Genomic DNA, 27,077 nt, shown 5'->3' with positions numbered 1-27,077 from the left:
TTTATTTTATATGTATGCAGAGTATACTTGTGATATTTGCTGGTAAGTATCTATTCTCAATAGGATACTCAATAAAGATACGGTTTGAAAACGAATACAAGTAATCTGCGCTGCGGGTTAATTCAATTTGATACCATCACTTAGTTGGGGCTCTACTTGCTACTTACCAATAATTGTTCGCGGTGAATTCTTCAAAAGCGTGCTAAATTCTGATTTTATTATCCATTTACAATCATTGGGATGTATCAATAATATATCTTTTATATGTACGCATGTTTGTAGGTAGCAACAATAGAGATTTTATGAGTCAAAGATCTGGTTCTGGTAATTGTGGAAGAACTGTTGAAAACAGTCGGCGGTACTTTTCATTCCTCAATTAAATTATGGTTGGTATATATTTATATACATATATGAATAATTATAAAAAAAGAAAGCTGTATCGTGTCCAAGATTAAAAAACTAATAGCAACGGCAGTGGCAATGCCCGTAACCAGTATTAGACCCATAATCTCTCAGACAAAGTTGTTCACAATGATACGCAGAACATTTCCCACATATGCCATTATATAGAAAAAGCAGTCGATTCGCCTTATTGTGCATATTTAATTCCTATACCTAAGGGATCACAGGTTCCCACAAATCTAGCTGTCAAACTTCCAAATAAACCTATGAGGCGCTATGAGGTTTTCTTAAGTCTGAGCTACAGTGTATTGAAAGCTCTAACAACTGACCACGGTGTTGCCACTGGCTTGCCGTGAATGTAACGGAATTACCCATTTCAGTCCCAACCATAAAGTAAGATATTTGTACTTTTGCTTGCTTCTTATATGAAAATAAGTTTATATTTCGGTTAGCTTGGGCAATTATTAGAAAATGAATGTTTACTTTTTGTAAAAATTGCAGCTTTCGTCATAACACAGTTAGAAATCTTTTCTTCTGCGCCATTTCAAAAATCATATTTCGGTCTGATGGCCATGTGCACATATCTTAGAGAGTATTGATGTCCATGCCAAGAGTACCAGTCGATACCTTGCGCTTCCTGTTGATAATCATAATAACCACCCCTTATATATCGGCCATTCAAGTTGCTGTTAAAGAAAAGTTATATGAACATTTTTTTACTTGCAATGTAGGAATGAATGGATCTACCTGTCGTGACAGCGATTGTACCACCAAGCACCATCATAAGTCTCAGCACAGCTCTTTGTGGGATCATTATCATTATCACGATCGTGTGTGGAAAATTCGCATCCCTTTTGCTCCACCAATGAATCACCTGCATCGCCACTGTAACCGTTCAGTTTTTTTAAGAGATAATTTTCGTCCATATCGCCAATAGCAAAATCGGTATATTTCGCAAAGCGTTCTTCGTCATGAAAATCCTCCAACTTTATCCACAATTCATTGGGCCGATCATTGGTGAGCGCAAACAACCTATCTAAACCGATAAAATATTCACCTTCCGGATCACCAAAACCGGTCACATAATCATCCCAATCACGATAAAAGTCCTCAGTGCCATCCATGCGTCGTTGCACCACCGTCCAAGCAGGACCGCCATCCGGATCGGCCAGACAATATGCTTTGAAGGGTGCAAGTGTATAATCGCGTAAGTGCAGCTCAAAGACGCCACTTTCTGTGTTCTCATATATGATGAAGGCTTCAGCACAGTTATTCGGCAAATCGGCATGCGTATCGTTTTCGAGCGGCTTACGGACACTTTTGTCCATACGATTTAGTTTAGTGTTAAGTATATTGAGCAATGTCGATTTCATCTGGTTCATACTGAATGGGTACTTGGACAATTAATCGATGATTTAATTACATATTCTTTATGCACTTACTTTTCAGTCAATTTCGATTCCAAGTGTTCTCTTTCGTCCTTCGCTCTCTGCGAGATATCCAAATCACTTTCGATGTGCTCCGCATTTGCTTTCTCCAAATCTGTATAAATACCACGGCCTTGTTGGCTTAACTTATTTTCCAATAGATCTATTTCGTTTTTCAAGCTCTTTTCTTCCTCCATAATTTCATCCAGTGTTGTTGGCAGCCTATGTGAAAACCAATAAAGTCGGTTATTAGCCCATCTAATAGATGAACTTGCGCTTACTTATAATCATAGATTTCCACACGGTATAACTTGTTATCGCTCAAAAAGACGACTGTATTCAATTTGGGGCCGAAACACTTTTCAAAATTATCGCCACAAAGGAATTTTTGCTAAAGTGAGAAACAAAATTTGTTTTTCAAGCTTAAAAATTTTTTTGCAAAAAGCTTTCAGCTCAATAGTTACGGTTTGATCGTCTCCATCTCCGTTATTAGGGTTAATGTCGTTGGCCACAACCCAGGATTCAAATGCCTTCGTCGTTACGAGAAAGGAAAAAAGTGCAATCGCCAAGAGTTTCAAGTGCAGCTCCATGTTTGATTTGCGGAACTATCTATTTCTGAATACCAAAGTTTTACTTTGCGTTGCTATTTAAATAGGCGAATGATGGAAATTTAATCTGTTTTACTTGATCATAGCGAAGATAACAGTAATCAGAGCTACGTACTTTTCAATTTATTATCGCTTTTGCTCTGTGAGTGAGTTGCCGCTGCAGCAGCCAAGTGTGTTTGCGCTTGATACTTTGGCTGTATGTTCGAAGTTCGTAGTTCAATACCAAAAGTTCTAGTAGGATGAAGGATGCATTTTTGTGCGCCACGTTTCTCAGTTGGGAGCTTACCTCCTGGCTCTAAAACATTTCTCTGTAACATCTTTCAAGCAGGGGCAGACAACAAACAAAAAAGTAAAACTTTCGATTCCCTTAAATTTGGATTTAAGTGGAAAAAAAGCTTATATGATGATCAAATTTTAATTTGGCAAAACCAGATATCGGTAAAAAATATTATTTCCACTCTTATTCGATATCAAAGATTGCCTAGTATTTAGAAAACAAAAAATAGAGTAGATTAACATTTATGGCAAATTATTTAACCTTTCCTAAAAGAAAATTACATGTAGGATGGTTAAATTTAAACAAGAATCAATAAAATAAAAATAAGACAAAGTAAATGTAGCCAATGCTACTTACTTCAAAATATTACGGAGTTAAAATTCTGGTGTGAAAAAGCCCGATAAAGCCATTATAACGATATGATGACCTTTATATTGAATATTCTTTTTACTGGATTGGTACTCTAGTTTTTTTTTTTTTTTATTGAAAGAATTTCGGCAATACGTCATACGAAATTTTATGTTAATGGACTTCAACAGACCGGGAGGGGTTTATATTTCAGGATCAGAGAACAATTATAAATATTACTCATCTAAAATCGCTTTATTATTTATCATTTCTCTTGCTTGATTGTGTAGGATCCAACGATCAACAGTTCACGCAATATTGAACCCACTAAAGCCTACAGTTATCTCAAACTTACGATAGGTCACATAACAATCTGGTAATATTAGTTCGTGCACAGTTTTCGGAAAAACTACTGATTTTGGCCGACGTTCTTGAAATCTCACACCGAAAGTTGTAAAAAACAATCACACGAAAGCGATTAATTCCATATTTTGACCGATATGAATATTTTAAGTTACTGTATATAACACAAAAGGCGCTCCTATGTCCAAATTTTCTGAGTATGACACCATCAAAAACGTCGAACCTTAAGAAAAAGTTGTAAATCGCCAGATTGCAACACTATGGTTGCCAAATCCCGAAATATAAAAGATAACCTTGCTATGTATATAATGTAATAAATAATGCATTCCACAAACTTCCCCGACGCGAGCAGCCTCTTTGAACTTCTTTAAAGTGAATCGACTCTCTTACGTTTTGTAAATTTCCTGTTGCTTATCATTAATCAAATGTCTTGAATCTAACTAGCAAATAACACTTAATTGTTCTATTAAAATCAATATAAATAAATAAAAAAGAGTTTAAATTTATTCACCCAAATAGGTCATGAAACTGATAACCGCAATTACAAAATTGCTAATACCAACAAGTATTTTAGTAATCCTTATCGACAAATATATATGTATATATATATAGGGTTTTTCAATAAGACCGCTCCGAAAGTAAAGTGGAACTCGATTTCTTTTGCATGGCCACCACAGGCACGCATCCAGAAGTCCAGACGCTGAACCCAATTTTCGACAATTTTCAAGCATAAATCGGCCGATACTGTTGCAAATTTCACGTTCTACACTCGGACAAAGTAGTCTCATAGTCCAATAGTCTAACGGCATCAAATCGCACGACCGAGCCGGCCGATTGACTGGACCATTTCGTGAAATAACACGTTCACCAAACTTGGTTTTCAATAAATCGATTGTGACATTCGCAGTGTGGCTTGTGGTGCCGTCCTGTTGGGACCACATATTGTCCAAGTTCATATTATCCAACTCGAGCAAAAAATATTCGGTTGTCGTTGAGCAGTAGTGGTTCCCATTCACAGTAATGTGCCGATCTTGATCATCACGGAAAAAGTAGGATCCAATGACGCTGCCTGCCCATAAACCGCACCAAACCGTAATTTTTTCGGGATAGAATGCAGACTCATATAGAATTTCACATGAATAAAGAATTTTATTGATGTGCCAAACGTTTTTGTTTTATTTAAAAAAATTTTGTAGCGCTCTTATTGAAAACCCGCGGGGAAAAATATGGCGTCATTTGCTACATACATTTTATAAAGTAAGTAAGTAAGTAGTAAAGTAAATAAGACCCGATGGAAACATTGTTTAAAATATATCATTTTTTTGGATGTAATATATTTTTCAATTCTCACCAAAGAAGAGATATTCAAAGGATTTATTGCCTGGGAAACTCGGTCCATTCGTGTTTTCCTGTACGCACTCTGGAGGTTTCAAGTAACCCTTAGGGGATATTTGCAATATCCAAGGAATCTCGTAATATTATTGCCGTTTTTGGAGTCATGGTCAATCTCCAAATAGGGCTTTAAAGATATGATATACGCATTGACTGATATGCTGAATATTCTCCTCTGGAGGAAACTTACTTTTTCACAGGGCTTAATAAAAAGAAATATGTATATGTATGCACGTAAAAAAATTTGAAAATTGTAGACAAATGGGAAGAAAAGAAGTCTGCGAAGATGTAGATTGGTTCTCTGGGAATAAAATAAGAATCATTGCCCAGGATATCATACGATATCCGAGTATACATATGTACATAGAGGCGGACAACGTAGTTTTAATAATAATTACTTGTTATTTCTTTAACGGGTCTGCAAATAATATAAAAGAAAATGCATTAACATAAAATCTTGATATATCAAAAACCAAATATGCCAGAGACATTAAATTTTACCTAAAGATGGTATGAGAGGGCTTTATGGCGAGCAAGGTCAAAATTGGACCATGAGCGTGGCACCGCCCTTCTTTAGGTGAAATCACATATTTCGGGATTTGCTCTCCTGATTTCAACAAAATTCGGTAAAAGGCTCGATATTCCTATATTGCGGTGTGAAAATGAGCGAAATCGGACTACAACCCCGCCGGCTTCACACAAAACACAATTTTAAATTCCATCTGATTCTTCCACTTTCCAGTATTCAAGTCAAGAATGAATATAACGAGATAAACGCGAGCACGAATGATTTGCACTTATGATCAAAAATTGACCGAATTGAATCAAAACTGTTGAAGCCCATAGCTACCGAATATAGGCACTCCAGTACCTGCAGTTGACTCTTTACCGAAAATGTGGGCCAATGTGTGAGATATACAAGTATAATTGAAGTTAGGAGCGAATTCTTTTTGGATAGTAGTACGCTGTGTGTAAAAAATGGGTTGAATCGCATAAATACTACCCATAGTCGCCATATGTATACCTACGAGTAGTATACAGAAATTCGAACTTCCAGTCGACATTATATTACAAGTGTAAATCGGCCAATATGAAAATGATTTAAATGAAATTGAAGGAGCATGTGTTTTGCTAATAACAATGTATCTTGGTGCCTAAAGTTAATGAAATCTTGCTAAAGCGGGTCATAGCCTCCGTATAAATTGCATTCAAGATTTTGAAACGTTCGGCTGACTTTGCTTCATATACATGTATGTTTATAAGAACTATATGTTCATAAACTTGCTTGAAAATACTTTCGGAAGTATATCTGAACAATGTAAAAAATTAATGCAATGAACTCTTCCACTCAAAATAAGTTAATATGATATATCAATAACATCAGTCGTTGAACAATGAAGTTGAACCCTTTCGCTACATTTTTTTAATTTTGCCAACACCTAGAAGTATTTAGCCGACAAGTTCAAGAGTACAAAATGTTCGGGTATACCCGCAATTAGCACCCCCTTACTTTTGGATTGGGTTATTGCCACTTTATTACATAAATGGCGACAATTTAAACCATGCCTTAATTTTGGGACACCCATTATATAGATATGTACATATATACATATATTTAAATATGTAGTAAACGCAAAACATAGCAAATTTTTCTATATTAAAATAGATTTCACTACATTATTATTATTATTATTATTGTTTTTTTGTTTTCTTTTTTAATATGGGAAGCAACCAAGAAAAATCTTAACCTTTGACAACATTAAGCGATTATTTTATTGCGAATTAATATTTATTTACAAATCGTTTTGCCGCCTGTACGCCGGGTATCAGCCTTCAGGTCTAACTGAAGTGTTTTCTTTGAATTCTGTTTAATATCAGCGCTGACTCATTAGAGATTTTGAAATGACGCACATTCTTATAGTCCATACTATACACATACATATAAATTATTTGCATACAACGGCGTTGCTTGCTTACTAGAAAAATGTCGCAAATCAATGGATAACAATTTTAACTAAGTCGGGGAAACTTAACTACACTGAGATTTGCACCATTATAAAAGCGATTACTTGAAGTTCAACTGTACGGAAGCTCTTCTTCTTCTTTATTGCCGTAGACACCTCTTACAGGGTTATTGTTAAGTTAACAATGGCGCGCCAGTCGTTTCCTTTTTTCGCAATTTGGCGCCAATTCAAGATACCAAGTGCATCCAGGTCCTTCTCCACATGATCTCTCCAACGGAGTGTAGGTCTTCATAGAGTGTTTTCATCCATACGGATGACATTTCCTAGCTAACGTAGCCGCTGTCTCTTAATTCGCTGATGTCAATGTCGTCGTATAACTCGTACAGCTCATCGTTCCATCAAATGAGATATTCGCCGATACCAATGCGCAAATGACCATAAATCTTCTGCGGAACCTTTCCCTCGAAAACTCATAACGTCGACTCCTCCGATGTTGCCAATGTCCATTCCTCCACACCATATACTATCAGGACGGGAATAATGAGTGACTTATAGAGTTTGGTCTTTGTTCGTCGAGAGAGAACTTTGCTTCTCAATTGCCTACTCAGTCCTAAGCAGCACCTGTTGGCATGCATTCTGCGTTGGATTTCAAGACTGGCATTGTATTTGGTATTAATACTGGTTCGAAGATGGACGAAATTAATACGACTACGCCAGCTCTACACCTTATATTTTTATGTACTATATATTTAACGACGATCATTCAAAGTAAATCAAAACCTAAGGAAGTATAGTCAGAGTTCTTTAGTATTTCGTTAAAACAGTCAAGCTAAAAAATGTCTTCTAGCTATACGATGTCGAACGTTTATTTCGCTTCAAAAGTCTTGACAATTACCTACTTGTGAGTAATGATCTCTTGCGTTCAAAGAAAAGGTAAAATCTTCCACAATCCAGAACCGGAGAAAAAAAGTATGAGTTAGGTATTTCCAGTGCATTTCAAGCAATTTAAGCATCTTCCCAAAAGGATAAATCAGTTCTAAACTACTCCATTCGTTTCCGAATGACATGAGTGTAAACGCCTGGTGAAGTCATGAAAATTCGGCTGAGATCTCTCATTCAGAGACTTGGTAAAGCAAAATATACAGATGATGTACAAGAGCTGATAAAAATTTAGAATAATATTCCTGTTAAGTTTCTGCCTGCAAACACTTGAGATGGGATATACTCCACTGCTGCAACGGTTTAAATTTAAGAGAAATGGTGCTTCACTGGGTACGCTTCAGGTCAGGTGAAGTGGATATCTGTAAACTGAATAGGACTAGCTATTTTTTGAACAAATTTTGCATAAAAATCAAACCATTTGCGGTTTAAATATAAAATTACATTGTAACACCCTATACTTCGCCAATCTTACATTGTACATTTATTGTTTATCGTGGCAATTTGTGAATGGTGACAACAGCGCCCATAAATTACTGTGTGAATTAAAGGTTAAAGCAGTACTTACTGACAAAGGCGTTAATGAATGCCGAAATGCAATTGTCTAAATCGGAATTGTTTGCTTTTGGGACAATTCCTCGCGAGTTTCTCAAGTGTTTATTCTTTTATTATGTTGGTTTTTTGGTGTCGGCTTTCAGTGATTCTCCGACACAACGATTTCTAAATAGCGAGTCTGGTTTGTGGGCACGACGACAGGTGACTACTGCCAACCTTTGACATAAATGCTGTGAACTTGGTATGCGAAGCGATTAGAAGTAAACAGTTACTACAACTTAACTGCAAATATTTGCAATACTTTTTTTTGGCATGGATACAGAAGTGTTTTCATGTCAAATCGTATGGTATTTTTTTAACCTTTTACGTTTAATAAGGTTTGTTTACGAAATTAGACACATAAAATTGTTTCCACATCGTCTATCTCAAATACAATCCCTTCATTTATCATGCTGGAAGAATAAACCGAAAAACTTTTTACTATGTACCATCTTATGAATTATTGATGTAGAAGGAAGCGCCGCACTTTAATGGTTTCAGTCTGATAATGATTACAAAGCTTCAAGATTTAAAAACGGAGATCTATGTTTATTTCACCAAAGGCTGGTTTCAAGATACTTGCCTTACGAAAGTGATACGAAATACATTTATTATGTATTGGATAGCATACGCAAAGCTCCAATATAAGTAAATGTTTTTATCAGACCTTATGTTATAAAGCCGTATATTATTTTCAACAACTTTCAAAATCTCCTGTTTTCACAGTATGATATTTCTGTTCTTCCCTTTTAGATAGACGGGAAGAACGTGTGGATACTTCATATTGTTATGGTACGAGCCCCAAGCTTAGGTTTTGCTATACATAAACCATGTAGTCAATTTTAGATATTAGAATACTCTCAAATTTCATACATCGGAAAAACTAAACTAAGGCTCCCTCGCGCTAGACCTCACCTCGGTTTCCCCACATTGCTTTATTTTCTAGCTGATATTGCGGACCCAACGAAAAAGCTTTTTCGTGCAGAAATATTAATTTCTGTACCTAAAATATGATTTTTTTTAGATCTGATGGCAAATTTTCTCACCTTGCACCTTAGCTCTCCTACTCCTTACAATCTAAAGCTCTTCGAACTATTTCCAGCTACAATTTATGCCGCTCCTCATCAAAGCAAAACATGTTATCTGTATTTGTCGTTCTGATTTTATAGAAATGAAACTACTTCTTCGCATCGTACCTCTTTCACCTCTATATTAGTTACTATACGCTATCAGAGAATAGAGAGTAAAGAAAGGAAAGGCGTATACCGAATCGCCAATTCAAATAGCTTTCTTGTTTCGTGTATCGAACTAAACTCTGAGCTCGACAGGATTGCAATTCAGAACTGCTTACTTTCAATCCAATTTCGGGAAATACAAGCTTCAATGTCCTTGAAATATACCAAATATAGTTATGATATTAGGTTGGCATCCAAACTCCGTTAAGAGCTGTAAAAACGAGAGGGATTAGCAACTTTCAACCACGATTTCTTAAAATTTTAGAAACCCAACGAATACTTTTACTTTTACGACTATATAATTAAGATTTATTACATTAATTATTCCAGCCACTCATTCGAACCCGTTTTTTTGCCGCTCTATACATTATAAATAAGACAGAATTGCTTAGAAGCCAATCAACACAGACGCGGCGTACTCAGGCTGTGTTTCGGACCCAACCTCAAACTCCGCCCAGCAGCTCACATTTGTCTGTACGAAATTGTCACATGTGACAATTGACATTTGGCTAAGGAGCCAGACCACCAAACGCCACAACCCCATTGCTGTTGTCAAAGCCAGCCGAAGCCGCGGTCCGTTGAACGACTGACGTCGGCAGCGTTGCACTTGCGGCCGCCAACGCAAACGCAATGCGGTCCAATTCAGCGAGTATGTGCACTTGTTTTAAGCCCCCACACACAGACACTCATGCACATGTGTATCATTTGTGCCCCAATCGTGAGTTGCATATGACAATTGTGCACTCGCTTCCCATATTTGCAACATTTAACGAGTTGGCAACCGTTGTAAGGCCGTAAAACAGCCAATAACAAAAATGTAATAATAATCGCAAAACAACAACAAGCAACCTAAGCTCTGGCCGTTGCCACTGTCAATGATTATGACAACATTTCATTATGTTTTTGGTCTAACTGAGTCTGGCATTTTATTATTAACAGCGCCTTGCCTTTGCCGCTGTGCCCCTGGGCGGGCGCCGTGGGGAAGTTTAGTGTGTGAAGCGTCATGCGGCGAGGCATGCCCGTCCATTGATCGACTGGCGCTTTATTCAAACAATATTGTCATGCCCAACCACGTCTTTTATCTCTTCTGGCAACAGTTCTGGCGAATTATTTATGGCAATGTGTATGTACATGTTATTTTGTTGTTGTTGTTGCTATTATTGCATTTGTTATTGCTGTTAAATGATGCGTTGACAATTATGGAATTCACTCGAGAAGCTTATTTGATTGGCGAGCGCCTTTGGGTTGTCTACTCTCAGCCCAGACCCTGAATATTTGCTTGTGCGCGCCACGTCATTGTCGTCCGCGGCTGGTTTGTGACTAACGAGACGTTTCACATGAAGTCAATTGGAACCATTGGTCAGAAATAAATATGCAAATATTTTGACAGCTATTTGTTGTAGGAAGTATTTATTGTAATTTAATAAAAAGGGAAGTAATTTTATTTGTAAGCGTAAGGTTAGTTTTAGTTGACATGAAGTGAGTAAGGCAATACCAATTGGCTATTTAATAAACCGATGGATACATGTATAGTTCGATATGAACCGCAAAAAATACTATCTTTTTTGGAGTTATCTAACTTTAAGCGATTATACAAAAAAATTTCACGAATTTTCGAGATGTTTTCTGGCGCTACTGCCTCTGCCTAGCATTACTCTTAGCCCAACAACTTCTAACTGTTATTCGAAATGGTCACCTTGGTTTGTGTGCACCTTAAACGATTTGGCCGTTGATCACGAGCAGCTGGTACAGTTTATATTGGTATTGATGATGCTGCTCGAACGAAATACTTTTTGAGGCTCTCCAAATTTCTGTGGGATATTCGACAGGCCATGTTCTTCAACTCTGACTACAAACTGTAGTCCAATGAATTCAAATCTGGACTTCCAGACTGCCAATTATTTGCTATAAATCCAGAATTGTTGCTTTTAAGCCACAGCTCTGTGGTTTTTGCCTTGCGTGTTGGAACAGAATCTTGCTGGAACAGCCAATGCTCTCCATCGAAGGGAATATTGTAGTCTCGACCCTTCATAAATCATTCTAGAAGGTATAGGTTTCGTGCAAATAGTGCTGGTATGTTTTACGGTAAATTGAGCTCGGGCAAACTGCGCAGGTAGCTCGCTGACTTGCTTTTCTCTTTTTTGGAGCAACACCCGCCGAAATGCTTGACTGTTCTGCTTCTGCCCGATCAATATCAGCTGGCAACTGATTTTTTTTTTGGTAAGTGTTCTTTACAAAATACTGCACACTGACCATGCTCTAGGCCAAAACCCATTTGTCCATTAAATGAAGGCATTTGTTATGATGCAAAGTGCGCAATATAGTACATATTTTATACTTTTTAGATATGTATTGAACAATGGTGACTTTTCCATCAAAGAAGAAACGACTACTTAGTACTAGTAATCGTGTTAACTCCTGGTTAGTGCCACAAACTGGCAAAAAGTGCTCTTTCAGTGCCCACAAATGTCATATTATTATTCAGTAAAAGTAATGCAATATCTTGCGCTGTAAAAAAATTATCTGTTGTTATGTTCCGTCCTTCCTACCCACTTACTAGATCCAACCTTAACCTTGAGTTATGTTAGCTCATTTTGTGAAAAATTTGTCGAATTGGAAATTAAGATAATATTTTGTACGCATATCCGCACTACCCATGTCTTTATCGTGTATTTACCTTGCTTAAGAATGGGCATCTGCCTTTTTTAAGACGTTAATGTTTTTCCTACGGAACAAACAGTAGCGGTAAGTTAACTACCCATTCGTCAAATTATATTTTCTCTTCCGGCTCAAGTGATATTGGTTGCATTCGGTTCTGTTGACCACTCAATGTCCTTGTCCTTTGAAAAGTACACGGGAATGTTACTTACATCAGCTTCGGTAATACTTTCTTCTACATCATTAGCAATGTATCTTAATAATTTTTAGAGGATTCGTCATCCGCTAAATTCTCCAATACATTATCATCGTCCTCAACATCACTATACTCATCAATGTCCATGTCTTCCATTATTGTCTTCTGTACTTGGCGTTCTGTCTAGCGACAAGTCTGCTGAATCAGATAATAAGTCCATTGAAATCAAAAATAGACAAAAACATAATCAGAATACTCACTGTTGCTCGGTTTCGTTGCATTTTACACAAAAATTCATTAGGCAAAATGGCGCGTAACTTACACTAGACGCTTTAAACAGCTGATGGTCTCTGAATGACCTTATTTTGCCCACACGTTAGTTTGATTTGCTATATTTTTTTATATAATAATCCGGTAACGCGTTGCTGTGGTATACATTTTATACAATTCTTCATATAATAAATTATTCAATACAGTGAAAATTTCATTTACGAATAAAGGCGAAAACGTTTTTGTCGGTATAAGAATTCGAAGGATTCTACTTGAAGTTTAATTTCATACAAATCAATTTCATTTGAAAAAAAGTTAAGGCTGCTTCCTTAATATCTGGTTACCAGCCTCTCTGTACAGTTAATAGAATTGTCCGCTTAATAGAGCGTCCATTTAATTGAGGTTTCACTGTATCTTTTATTTATAAATGATTGGTTCGAGCTGGACACAGTGTGTTAAATTTTACTAAAATCGATTCAGTAGCTTAGAAGTCCATCGCGGACAAACAACGTGACACGTACATTTTATATATAAAGATAACAAAAAATGATCACAAAAAGGCCTCAAGGTAACAGAGGGGTTAAGCACCAAGAGTTTATTCAGCCAGTTTTCTTGTCAATTATATAATTTTATATAATTTCTTAATTATATCCACTTTAAAATGTGATTCAGAGCGGGGACCATAACTAGCTTACCCTTGAGAAATCTTATCAAAACATTTTTTAAAAAAATTGTAGAATTGGAATTGAGGAATCGAATATGCTTAAACCTGCGAAACGGGATAATGTATATAGGGCAATTATGAACGTAAAGAAAGAAGACGAAAAATATGCCTGTTTTAAGATGCTAAGTTATTGCTAGTAATTAAAAGGAAATCAACAAGTTCTCTTATTACAAAATGCTACATAAAGTCATTGGAAGTACATATGTCAGTTGACTGCTTCGCTTCGCTTACGGTTTTACCCAAAACAGATCTCATAAAGTGAAAACCTACAACAACATCCGTTAGTTTTTAATACTTACTCGATTTGTTTAACGTTGACATCGTGTTAACAACAACAAAAATAGCTTACAATTTTGTTTTTGCAACATGTTCTCAGCTGAGTGGCGCATAAAGTTGCAACAGCGTGCTAATGTTCTCGGCGATGGTGCCGCAGCTCAGCTTAATTTGGCTAAACTCCTCACCACTACAGCCTTATCTAAATCTAGCCAGACTGCCAGTGGGTGCAACAGCTGTGCTCTTGTTATTATTACTGCTGTTGTTATTGTTGTTGTATAATGCGAGTGTTGCATGTTGCAAATTATGCATCGCTTTATGCCAGCGAACAGTGATTGTGGCGCAGCGATTACAAAATCGCGCAATCGAATCAGAAATAATCCCAAAACAACAATAACAATAATGGTAAATGTTGTTACAGCAAGAACAACATCACCTATACACATAAATAATCAAATAAGTTAGCGGAGAGCATTTGTGATGCAGACTTGCTGACGACGGCAATAACAGCAACAAGCGGGAAAGCAGTACTGAGCTGCAAAACCAATAACAACAACAATTGTAAAATTCTGCAGTTTAACCGTTAGCAAGCGCAAAACGTACGAATTCAATTGAAAACGAGCGATTATCATTTATATGTTCGGTTCGAAATGTGTTTCGCGCGCGTGTTTTGTTCAGCGATGAGGCTCATTTCTGGTTGAATGGCTACGTAAATAAGCAAAATTGCCGCATTTGGGGTGAAGAGCAACCAGAAGCCGTTCAAGAACTGCCCATGCATCCCGAAAAATGCACTGTTTGGTGTGGTTTGTACGCTGGTGGAATCATTGGACCGTATTTTTCAAAGATGCTGTTGGACGCAACGTTACGGTGAATGGCGATCGCTATCGTTCGATGCTAACAAAGATGGCGCTACATGCCACACAGCTCGCGATTCTATGATGCGTTTTTTTAAAAAAAAGTTATCAAGCTCTTAAAAAATCACCCTTTATTTCGATTTCATTTTCAATTAAACTCGTTAAAAGCGATTCGGGTTTAGTGATTTTACTTTTTCGCTCAGCATTCATGCCGCGCCACTTGTTTCACTTGCAACATGCGATCGTAGGCATTTCTCATATGCTCGCAGTCCGGTTTGACGCTCGCTTGAGCGCTTTGAATTGCTGATTAAAGCTGCGCATGCGCAACCGAATTTTCGATTTCCAAATGAAATTTCAAATGTCAACAATTCGCCGTGCTGCCGCGGTGCGGCATGGCAGCACCAATGATTTGTTGTCGCAGCAAGTTCTGTGCATGTGTGTATGTGTGTGATTGTCATTAGTCAGTCGTTGCTATTGCCGCGCCCGCATCTTCCGCTTTTGTTATTATTGTTGTTTTCATGCAGACTGCACCAGCTGCTGCTGACTGGCTCCCAGTGTTTTGGCGTTGCTCCCATTGCTCTACGTTGCATCTGTTGCTACTGCAACGGCTTCTTCTTCTCTTTTTCCTTCTTCTGCGCCTTCTTTCTTCATGCAATTCTTTTTGCTTTTGGTTGTGTTTTCCATTGCAGTTTTCATTTTTGAGGTTTGGTCCTCAATTTTCCGCATTTCGTATGCGCCTCCGCATTGCTGTTGTTGCTTAGTCAACTTTTGTTGTCCCGCCGTTGGTGTTTTCTTCGACGATTTGCAACGCCTTCGTTGTTAAAGCCTGTGTTGCCTGTTGACTTCAGTACTTTTTAAGTATTTCCATTGTTTGTTGTTCTTGTTTTTTGCTTTAAACGTATTCCATTTGTTGCGAAAAGTGTGCGATTTGTGTTTTAGGTTCGATTTGCATTGTGTTTGATTGATTTCGTACTCTACATACAAACGTGCCTCCTTAAAAACACAGTAGAAAATAATGCGATTCAAAACTTTTTTCAGGTTTCTTTCCGATGTCTAAGCTAGAACTAGTTAAATCGCTAAATGTTTTGAGGTATTTTGACCCAAGAGTTATAGATTTGAATATAGACGGATCATTCCAGAAACTTTGGTGGTTTCCAGAGCAACCGGCTCGGATATATGGTACGTTCAATAACTCTTCTACTAATTTTGTTTGTGCTTCATAAATCCTGAAACTTAAGGCTTCAGTAGGGAGCAAAGGTCCTCGACTCTCTGACGTATAGATCGCATAAATTTCAAGCCGCCGTTCAAGTTTGACGATCTGCTTTTGGTCAAAAGCTCTAGACTTAGAAAACAACGATCACTACAAAGAAATATTTGTTTAATAGTTTTCGAGGCTGGGATGTAACATATCAATCGCAATTGAAAGTCGGTAGCCATGTATAAATACAAAGAGAAGATAATTTGCCAGTTATCGCCTTAGTTTCAAATAGACGGAGTGGAATCTTAATGGCAGTTCCCTCGGCATGGAGGGGAGTCACACTTAGACTGTAATGTAGTTGAATATAAGTTTTCGCCAAAATGTCTTGAATCCACAATAAATCTACTTAGGCGTTATACGTATATGTATTTCTATTTTCACTATTTTACCAAAAGTATGAGGCTCAAAGTGAGGACGAAGAGCTCTGATGATTCTCTCTCATCTTCTTCCAAACAGCTGATACACAGGCATCCGATAAAATGTTCACGCCCACCACATGAATTCCGATCGGACGTTGTCGAGTTAAAACTACTACAACCATTGAAAGGTGGACCTTGCCGTAAGTGAAGAGTTCACTGGACCACTTACGATTCACTCGGGCCAGAAGGGCACAGCACATCAGTTGGAAGTTGACCCACGCTTGCTGAGCTGGTCTGAGGTCCCATAGTTCAGTGGCCAACCACAAGAAGCCAACGGAGCCCATTCCCATTCCGTAGTTTTGAGAATTGAGTATCTGTCATAGCTGACTTATCAGCATTACAGTTTGCTTCAATAACGCTGTGGCTGGTTAGATTGAATATACCAGTTTAATCAAACGATGCTGGAGCTAATGATATTCCCTTCTCAGCTCAACGCTAATATCGCCACCCAACTAAGAAGGAGCGGATAGTCATTTAAGAAAATCTCACAGTTCATAAAGTGCTCTTCACAAAAGAAAGGAACATGGAATGGAATTATCTTAACAAAATCCTAGCTTTAAAAGGTTCGTTTTTTCATTATTGTATTATCAAAGCAATTACCCGAAATCAATACGAGCTTCAAATACTTACTCTAAACCTCACGAAGAAGTATCATTTTTCTAAGCACCTGTTTAACATGTCCTGCCGGTTTAGCAACCAGTCCAGGGCATCTGATTCTAGACTGCAGAACAATTTGGAATCGTAGAACTAACGGGGGCATTTATGAGTCCGTGTGAAAGAGGGCACAACAGGCCTTGGATCATGCAAAGAATTTTGTGTACAAATAATTAGAAAATTCAGAGCAAAAGAAAACTTTTTTTTAAGAAATTTCAAGGAATGGTGTCGAGTTGACAGTGCTTGGCCGCATAATAACCCAGGTCCGTTGCTGTTACCATGACCCAACTGTCGTGTGAGCGGTGGGAACGACACTTTCTGGAATATTCCTTTAGAAAATCACAATTTTTTAACCAAAATTGCTAAAAAGTTTTCCGACGTGTACTTTAGCCACTTATGTACATTTCCTCACTGACTCGCGTTGTGTACAACAGTCGGATTCGTTAGTTTGACATTGTCTGCTTGTTGTTGTAGATTCATAATTTATTTGATTGACATTCTTCCGCGAATTATGAATTGTATTTTAATTAATTGGGTTGGGCGCTGAAAATTGCTTTTAAGCCACGTAATAAATTTTCCCTCTGAATCAATTTGCATAATTTTTCATTTATTTTCAATTTGATTCGAATTTATTTTGACTCACTAATGACGCATCAATGATTAATGAAGGGCTGTTGCATTGTTGCGTGCCGATGTTGACATATTAAATTTTAACCAAATTCTTAATAGACATCATTTTGAAATCAGTTGATTATATCACCTAAAGCTAGACCAATACGTAGTTGAATAAAAAATATATATGTACAGTTTGTCAAGAAACTCTTTACACAAAGTGCTTTAGCTACGGTTTAATAAACATATTTAATAACTTATACTATCTTAATCTAACTTTAATATTTAGTATGTCCCCTCTTAGCATTAACTACGTGCTGGAGGGGTTTTTTCATGGAATTAACTAGCCTTTGGACGTCATATTCAGAGGATATCTTTTGCCACTCTTCAATCACTGCCGTTTTCAGCTCTGCTCGATTTTGGGGCTGCCCTTTTGCCACTTTTTTTTTTAAGTGTGTCCATACATTTTCAACTGGGTTAAGGTCTGGGCTCTGGGGAGGTGTGTCAATCACCTTTTGGCAGTTATAAAGAAGCCATGTCCGCACATTAAGCTCTTTATGCTTGGGGTCATTATCCTGGTAAAATTTAAATTTAGGCTTATTGGCGACAATAAACCAAAATTTTTCGGCACTCTGCTTCAAATGGGTATTGAGAATTGAGAGATACTGCTCAGCATTCATAGTATTTTCTATAAATGCCAGCTCTCCGACCCCTTTACTGCTGATGCATCCCCAAATCATAACCGACAATTTTCCAAATTTAACAGTCGGAATGATTTTGCGCTGATCGAACGCTGTTAATGCCTTGCGCCATACTCTGGTTGGTCCATCATTATAATACAGCAGCATGATTTTAGTTTCGTCACTGAAAATGACATCATCCCAATAATCTGCCAGCATGCTGACCATGTTAACAGCAAAAATATAACGTTTTTCAACATTCATCTGGGAAAGCAGCAGTTTCCTTCGAGCAACTCTTGAAGTGTACTTATGCCGCAGAATTGCTTGGCGTACTGTTTCGTGTGAAACGACTGTGTCACACTCTTCTTCCAGCTCTTTGGGTTCTGGTAGAAATTCGGGGATTTTGGTCGATCTTACGCCTGATTAGGCGGTTATCCCGTTCGCAAATCTTTTTCTTACGGCCACCTCCACCTTTTGCTTCAAGTATGCCTTCATTTTCCGCGCGACTTAAAACATTATAAATTGTTTTTCTGGAGACACAAAACATTTTTGATAATTCTGCCGCAGATTTTCCCAGTTGGTGATTGTAATAAATCAATTGGACTACATCGAAGGTAAATCTTTCTCCAGGCATTTTAAAAATTGCAAAAAGTCGCTTTATGACACGCGTTCGTCAATATTATACAATTAAATGAGAAAGAATTCAAAAAAGCGATGATTGCAAAATCATAGATAGCGGTAAAAGTACCGTTTTTTTTTCAAGAAAAACAAAACACAAGCAAAAAACAAAATGTGTAAAGAGTTTCTTGACAGTGTCAAAAATGTGTAAACTACTATTTAGTTGAATTAATATTTAACCTTGCAATATTTTGTATTTGTTTTTGCACTTATTAACTAAGCACATTCTATTCAACAGTTCTACAATAAAAAAATTAGATAAAATTTAACAGAAGGTGTTTGTTTTTGTATGCAAAGTAAAAACATGCTGTAAATTTTCAGTGTGTAAAGAGTTTCTTGACATACTGTATATATCCGTAAATATAGGTAAGGGCCAAAGATTTTACATGACCTTAAGAGTATCCCCTTTTGTAAATAACTTTTACTAACTCCGCAAGCAACTTTCCAAAAATTCAACTGAATTTTTGTTGAATTCACACAGAGCAGTCTTGTCTTTTTATTTCTTTGACCGGAAGGTACAGAACGTAATTGTGTCCACTCTTAATCCTTCTCTTCTTTTTTCGTTCAATCGTTTCGAAAATATTTGTAAGGATTGTTTTGTTGTAACAGATTTTTCAATAGGAACACAACAAAAGTAGACCGATAGGGAAAGAAAGCGGCGCCATATTTTTCCTGCTCTTTTGATATTTCTCTTCAATACGGTTTGACATTTCATAATGGAAAGATATACAATCCAACAGTCCAGACGCTGAACCCATACACAAATAAAATTCCGAATTGACTGACAGTCGAATCAGGGTGAGCTAGAATGCCTTAGAGACATGCAGGATCCCCAAGAACATGTGCAAGGGTGCGAAAGGAAATCAGGCAATCAGTGGGGCAATTTACCCACTCGAGGCATTATTATACGATGACACATCGTCGCATTTTCGCGAAAGTATCGTATGTTACTTTTTATCGAAATTCAGATTTTAATGCCAAATTGTTAGAAAACTTATGTCCCACTATCCTGCAAAATAATATAACTGAAAACGCTATAGTTCCAATAAAAACTAAGTTTCAATTTTATCGTATGTAACTGTGAATTTTTCTGTTCGCGCAAAATTATCGTATGTCCATACACATTTTTTTTGCATGTGGAACGAATTACTGCAAACGCACAAAAATATATAGAAATAACAACATTTTCATATCTTCATTATGTGCTCTTTCGATTTTGCCGTTAATTCCTCTTTACGCCGTTAATTCTTGGTGTACGTTTTGATATTCATTGATCTAGCTGGTGATAAGTGAAGCTGTGAAAGCCCAAATTAGTCTTCATTTGGTTTCAAACACATCAATAGTGAACAAAATATAAAAAGTTGTGATCAACAAATGATTTATTTATTATGGAATTTACCCATGGAAAAGTTAGTAGTTACTTATGTTTCACTTAATTATTGTCGAGTTATTCAAAAGTGATGTGGATTCTGTGTGTATTTGTATGTATGCCTATAATTGTTTCGTTTAGCTAGCTCATGAAGTGTTTTTAGATAGATGTGAAGTGTAAGTAAATGTAACAGTATAAATGTATCAATTGCAGTCTATAAAATTAAGTTTAACTAACAAAACGATGATGAAGAGTGCTGCGTTGGAAAACGTGGACTTAAGCGCAAACCAGTGAGAAAGGAAATGAATAAAAATGACAATAGAGTACTTCCTAACCCGTGTATAAATACCAAATGTAAGAAGGATTGTCGAAGTGTGCCAGACATTTCCCGGCAAAATATTAACGAACATTACTGGGGTATGTCAAACACAAGACGGCTAACATGGCTTCATGCAAATATCAAACGAAAGCAAATTAAAAAAAGGCGAGCTGGGCAGGAAGCAAAGCGTGTGCAAAGGCGAAACTGGACGTTTGAATATTCCCTATTGTGGGATGGAAAAATATTTAAAGTTTGCCAGAATTTTTTTTTGAAAACTTTAAATATTTCTCAAATGGTTTTGAGACATGCATTAAAGAAAACTATTAGTTTTGAAAGCCGAAAAAAAACACCACATAATAAAACAGACCATCGTAAAATAGAAAAGTTGCCAGCAGTACCACCAAACTATTGCCGTAAAAATAATCAAAAAGTCTATTTACCAAGGGAATTCAGAAATGTATCCAATTTATATAAATTGTATCTTAATTATTTGGAAGATCAAGACTTAAATGAGTTCACAGTATCTTGAGTATGAAAGTGGGACCCAAAATGGATACTGTTTTTTGTGGGGCGAAATCGATGGCAAGAGAGGCAGTAATGAAATATGCTCAGCTCTCTTGAGGTATCTTCTTATTCTAGATAGTCGGAAAAAAACCGATGATTTAAGCCTTTATTGCGATAGTTGCGCAGGCCAAAATAAGAACAAGGCTGTGCTAGCAATGATATCATATTTTTTAAATTCTTCTATTTTCCTGAAAACAATAAAGATTACCTATTTACTTCCCGGACACACTATGATGCCGGTAGACTCAGTACACAGCACTATATAATCTTTTATCAGAAACCGTAATGTTTGGGCACCCAGTGAATGGCCGACACTGATTAGAAGTTCAAGAACAAATTCGTCAGGGTACGAATGCATAGAATTACATCACACTGACTTTAAGAATTGGAAACTTTTTGCGAACTCAGTATTTAAAAATAAAACTTTAAACTTAAGTAAATTACGTATCGCTATTATTAGAAAAGAAAAATTGTCAATAGATTTAAGCTACGAGTATTTCGAAAACTCAAAAAAAAAACTTTGTTCAACGTTAACCAAAACATTGAATCTTTATATAGTTGTAAATTAAATATATAAACAAAAAAAATCGTAGACTTAAGTAATTTATGTAACAAAAATAGTATACCACAAAAGTATCATAAGGAATATTTAAACCTTCGACATTCAAAATTAATAAAGGACTGTTTGGAGGAAACGGATGAAGAAGATTAAACTTAGTTTAATTATTTTGTAATAACAAAGTATATACTGTAATAATAAAATGATTGCACTACCTTTGTTAGATTATTTCGTACAATAAATATTTTTTTTGCAATTATCGTATGTCATACTTCTTGCGGCTAAGCCCACAAAAACATAGCTCGCGAAAGTATCGTATGTTTAAATATCCTTATTTTTTTAGAAAAATGCTCCATTACTGACAAAAATTAAATTGGCGTTCGTTCATGTAGCTAATACAATACAACCTAAAAAAATTTGAATATGATTTTCCCATTCTAAGCTGAGTAATTTAAAAAAAAACCTCTTCCTTTAAAATTTCGTTTTTTTACATACGATACTTTCGCGGAAATGCGTCGATATGTAGAAAGTACGGGGGAAGTGAGCAAGAAAGGGACCCTTCGAAACCTCTTCTGCTTCCTTGCATTCTTATCTAGAACTCGGCTTAGATATCCAGGAACTTCGCAGTTCAGGGGACTAGTTGAAGCATTAACGTTTTTTATGACGAAAACTTTAGCTCATATTAAACTGAACCTTCATCTTCGTAATCTATTTAATTTTCGTAATATATTCAATCATTAGGATTGTTTTTAATAGCTGCCCCTGTTTCGGCACATTTTTCGGGTAAAATATAAATACTCTTACAATTCTTGTAAAAACTCTGTAAAAAACTGAAGTCTGAAATTTTAACTCAGTTTAATTTTTTCAGTTTCGATATCTATCATTGGACAGAATTCTACCTTGCTTAAATGACATAAAGTTCTGCAGAGTTTTTTTATTTATTATGAACTGGAACCGTACCCTACAAAAATGTGAAAAATTTATAGTATTACCATTATAAATACCAGCATTATAGTCCTGTTACGAACGATTTGGCAGCATGACTCATTTAATCCTCGTAAGTCCTACTTGAGTAACGCGTATTGATTGGCCTAATAAGCAAAGCGGGAGCAATTAGTTAAAGTGGCGCAGTAGGCAATGGGAAAAACGGGATCCAAAAAGTATTAAATACAACTCCTCCCAATATCCCAAGCAAGCGTAGTTCATGAAAGCCATCACTGTTCACTACTCAAATTCTGTTGGTTCGCTAGGGCTTCTTCGTCGCGCCGAGTTGCTACAAGAGTAAAGAGAAATCTTACGACAGAGTGAGGCTTTATTAAGGGCACAGCACAGCTTTTTGGCTCGTATAGATGCAATGGGTTTCGATGACGATCTCGAAGAAAGACAATATTCAATGTCTAAGATCTCAACGGAGATGCTGCAGCTACCGCCACAATTCCTAGCACCTTTTAATAGAACAGCTCCTGCCGCAACCAGCACATACAACTTTTCCGACAGCTGGACACATTAAAATCTTGTCCATTATTTCTTTATCTTATCCCGATTGTCTTAGGAGCAAGTTGCCTTCCTCCTGCATCCTTTCTAAAGAATTGCCAAAATATGATGGTATAACCAGCGAGTGGCCGTTGTTTTATCTCGCGTATAATCAAACTACAGAGGTTTACGGAAGGGAATCTGCTAAGACTGGGACCCGTATTGGAAGTATTTCAGCGCGAAATTGCAACTGGGAAACTGCGTCAACAGTTTACTGGCTTTCATCATCCAACCTCAGAACACCTTCCGGTAGTACCAGAACCCCTTAGATTTTCAACTTGACACCGTCTACTACGTGCAACAGCTATGGAAATGTATTGTGTTCGAATTTGGCTACGCATTATTCGAGACAATCGACCTGTTAATGATGGACCATCTACTGAAGATTTTCGTTAAGCGGAGTATTATCTCTAGAGAAAGACTCAACAAGACAACTTCAGAGGCTCTGTAGTATCTCTAGAAGGCGGAAAACCAGTTGACAAATCCAGCAAATGTTTTGAAGTTATCACTTTATCTAGATGACTATGGCTTCTTGAGCATGAATTGTTAAGATAACAGGGCGACTAGACCAAGTATTATTGCCTTTTAACCACCACGTTACGTACCTTATCATTAAGCACTTCCATGTAAAGTATCATCCTGGCAATTTGGAAACAGTGATCAACGACACAGAGGCGAAAGTGTATTTTTTGGTATAGCAGATCAATGTTCTGCATTCAGCTTTCGATGCTCCCCTCCTCCACAAAACAGAGGAAAGGCAGCCAAGTAGCTATTAGTGGTTCCAATTATATGTATGTCACTACTAACTATTTATATACTTACAAATATTTCAGCAACCGTGGTCCCACGCCTCTTTTCTTTCACAAACACATCCAACGTGAGTTGTAAAACGCTTTTAAAGCCCTCAGTTAACAATCCCTTTCTAAATATTTCCTGCACTTTAATCAAGATGACTTCGCTAATCAGCCGCTAATTATATTTGATATTTACTAACTATGTGCCGCAAAAACAGCAATAACATACATATGTAGTAATAAATATGCATATTTTGCAAATTACCACAACAACAACAAGAACAATCAAGCAAAACTGTACTTTGTAGGTATTTAACAAGCCATTAACGGAAAGCGACAACACCCGCTCCGCTCATGAGACAGCTCGCGTCGCCGGCAAATCTTAAAAATGATGGGCGCAAAATTAAAAGTGACTCTTTATGAGCAACAACAACAAATATGGGCAAAGCAACAGCGCCAAACCCTTGCGCTTGCCACAAACACCAGGCATTAAAGTCAACAACCTGCAACAACTAATTGCATGCCACAAAAATCTGCGCGCAGGCAGCAACAACATAAATGAGCCAGTGAATTTGTTGCTGTGGCTTTGTGTACATACTATGTGTTTGTGAGTGTTTGTGTGTGGAAATTTAGTCATCTCGCTACTAATAATATTTACATAACCTCAACATTTACTATGTACTAGCTGCAAATAAACAACAACAATTTTGTGTCAAATAGCAACACTAACAACAACAACAAGAAGAAATAAATGCAGCACTTAATCGCATACCAGTCTGTGATTGCTGCCTCTACCACGCCAGGGTGGGGAGGAAGCAGGAAACAACACTTTGCAGTTAAAAATGAGCTGGCTGAAGATAAACAACTATAAAAGCAATAACAACAATTAACACAATGAAACTGAAATTGAGCGAACAAGAGGAAGATGCAGATGCAGATGCAGTTGCAAGTCGCGGCCAAACTGTGCTTAACGTCGCATCATCGTTAAGTCATCAGCGGCAACAACAACAACAACAACAACTAAAATAGCAACAGAATAACAAGTAGAAAAGCAACAACAACACGAATAAAGCATGCATTTGACAAGAGCAAGCAGCAAGAGCAGCATCATTAGCAATGCCTGCATGACAGCAGCAACCTGCAACAAAATATTGCAACAACAACAACATGCACAAACACGATCTAGCAACTGGCAACTTGTGGACGGATGGATGGATGGACTGACTAACTTTGAAGTAGACACGAGTGTGCTGGTATTGCTTTGACTGAGTAAACAGCAACAGAAGACAATAGCAACAACAACAATAACAACGGTTGTAAAATCGACAACAGTGAAAACCGAATCTCAATCACAAACGCCGAAACTAGAGAAACCTTTTAAGCCACGAAAGCCAAGCAGACCTATACGCTAACCGAAGACATGTGCCACACACACATATACACACATACATGCATATGTGTGTACGAGTTCATAAATAATACACACTTTTTGTCTGCAAGCAAATAGAATTTGAGAAGGTGGAATTTTAAGTAAGTTTGCGTTGCTTGTTTTTTTGTGAGCAGGCCTGTACCCACCTACCCAACCAAGTATCTAAACACTTAAGCATATGTGTGTGTTGACGATGCACATCAGCTTCATTGCAGCTTCGCTATGCCGGTGCTTTGGTTGCGCATGCGCGACTGACTGCATTAGTTAAGGCATGCAGTTGACCTCGCCTAGGTGACCTTTAAGTACATACACACACATTTAAAGATATAATGACTATTAGATGCATGTGTGTGTGTGAGTTTTTTTGTTTTACAGCAGACCGCCCTCCGATACAACGACTAAAACAAATATAAATACAAAACTTGGCAATAAAATGAAGCATTAACTCGAGGATGTCGAAGTTTACTCAGTCCAAATACGTACACATACACTTACAGAGAGGTGTGTGTACCTGCTTAGAATAACAGATTTGTATCTATCAACAGATAGGCTAAGATCGCGGTTGATGATGCTGCGGCTGATTGGCACGAGCAAATATAGTATTGAAGGAGCTCATGAGTTGGGACAGAGCGACTTCGAATCTTATGAGGTTCATATAACAATATACAAGTATATGTATTTATAAACGACTTACTCGATCAGTTTTTTACCATATCATAATCTGAAAATTTCAAGGTGAAAGTTAACAGACCTTTTTGGAATCAGCACTGAGTTTGGAACTGGCAGAGCACAAAATAAAAGCACTATGAAGGTGGAAGAAGGAACAGAGCTCACCAAAGAGGAGTGCGGGATTACTTTACAGCCGCTGCTGAAGCATATAGAGTAATATTAGATTCCAAATTAAAATTTAAGGAATACCTAGCGTATACTTTAGGTAAAGCGAACAAATTATCTATCAAGATTGATGACCAATAGAGGCTGCGTACATTCCAGCCGTCGATTTTTAATAGTCAAAGCAATGAGTTCCATAATATTGTATGCAGCACCAGTATGGATACAGGCAAAGGACCGAGTAATTACTGCTTTCCGGACTATATCAATCGACGCTGCTGAAGTATTAGCCAGTATGCCGCTCATTGAAATTCAGGAACATGGACTCGAGCAATTATATCAGCTATCAGCGGTTAAAACAGTATCGACAAAGATCGAGGAGAGGATCAAGAGCACCGAAATGTGGCAGGAGCGTTGGAATTCCTCATCCAAAGGACGCCGGACCCACAAACTTATACCGGACACCCACTCGGGGACTGACAGACGACATGGGGACCTGGATTTCCATCCGAACCAGAAACTACCTCCCACACTGAAATTACTCTGCACTGTCCGACGTGTACAAAGTATAGAAGACCTTAGACATATATTTTTATACAAGGGTAAAACTAAAAATCGCACTAGGTGGTAGTTTTACGGTCGATAAAAAACACCTACTATTTGAATGCACAGCAATTGCAAGAAGAAGGTGCCAAATCACCAACACAGTATGTCTGCAAAGATAGCACATCTCATCTATAGTGTGATTTTTTAAGAGCTTGATAACTTTTTAAAAAAAAAAAACGCATAAAATTTGCAAAATCTCATCGGTTCTTTATTTGAAACGTTAGATTGGTTCATGACATTTACTTTTT

The 27,077-nt window shown here is 37.2% G+C and overlaps 1 protein-coding gene across 1 annotated transcript; it reads right to left on the bottom strand.

The window, feature by feature from the left end:
* Positions 1-803: 803 nt before the first annotated feature.
* LOC105228564 (techylectin-5A) lies at positions 804-2,454 on the bottom strand. The gene is made up of 5 exons (XM_011208442.3): positions 2,294-2,454; positions 2,111-2,220; positions 1,845-2,051; positions 1,150-1,785; positions 804-1,088 (listed from the first exon to the last, which is right to left on the bottom strand). The coding sequence occupies exons 1-5, from the start codon at positions 2,417-2,419 to the stop codon at positions 947-949; spliced, it is 1,221 nt and encodes a 406-aa protein (XP_011206744.2). The 5' UTR covers positions 2,420-2,454; the 3' UTR covers positions 804-946.
* Between the last annotated feature and the right edge of the window lie 24,623 nt (positions 2,455-27,077).

The sequence above is a fragment of the Bactrocera dorsalis genome, chromosome 2 (assembly GCF_023373825.1).
Source record: "Bactrocera dorsalis isolate Fly_Bdor chromosome 2, ASM2337382v1, whole genome shotgun sequence".
Classification (NCBI taxonomy): domain Eukaryota; kingdom Metazoa; phylum Arthropoda; class Insecta; order Diptera; family Tephritidae; genus Bactrocera; species Bactrocera dorsalis.
The sequence above is the reverse complement of the archived record's forward strand: the minus strand, read 5'-3'. Positions and strand labels throughout refer to the sequence as shown.

Excerpts from the sequence above, each read along its gene's own strand:
- LOC105228564 (XM_011208442.3), bottom strand. The coding sequence starts at position 2,419 with ATGGAGCTGCACTTGAAACTCTTGGCGATTGCACTTTTTTCCTTTCTC. Across the intron at positions 2,221-2,293 it reads GAGATGGAGACGATCAAACC|CAAAAATTCCTTTGTGGCGA; the intron begins GTAACTATTGAG and ends TTCTCACTTTAG. Across the intron at positions 1,089-1,149 it reads TACAATCGCTGTCACGACAG|CAACTTGAATGGCCGATATA; the intron begins GTAGATCCATTC and ends TTTCTTTAACAG.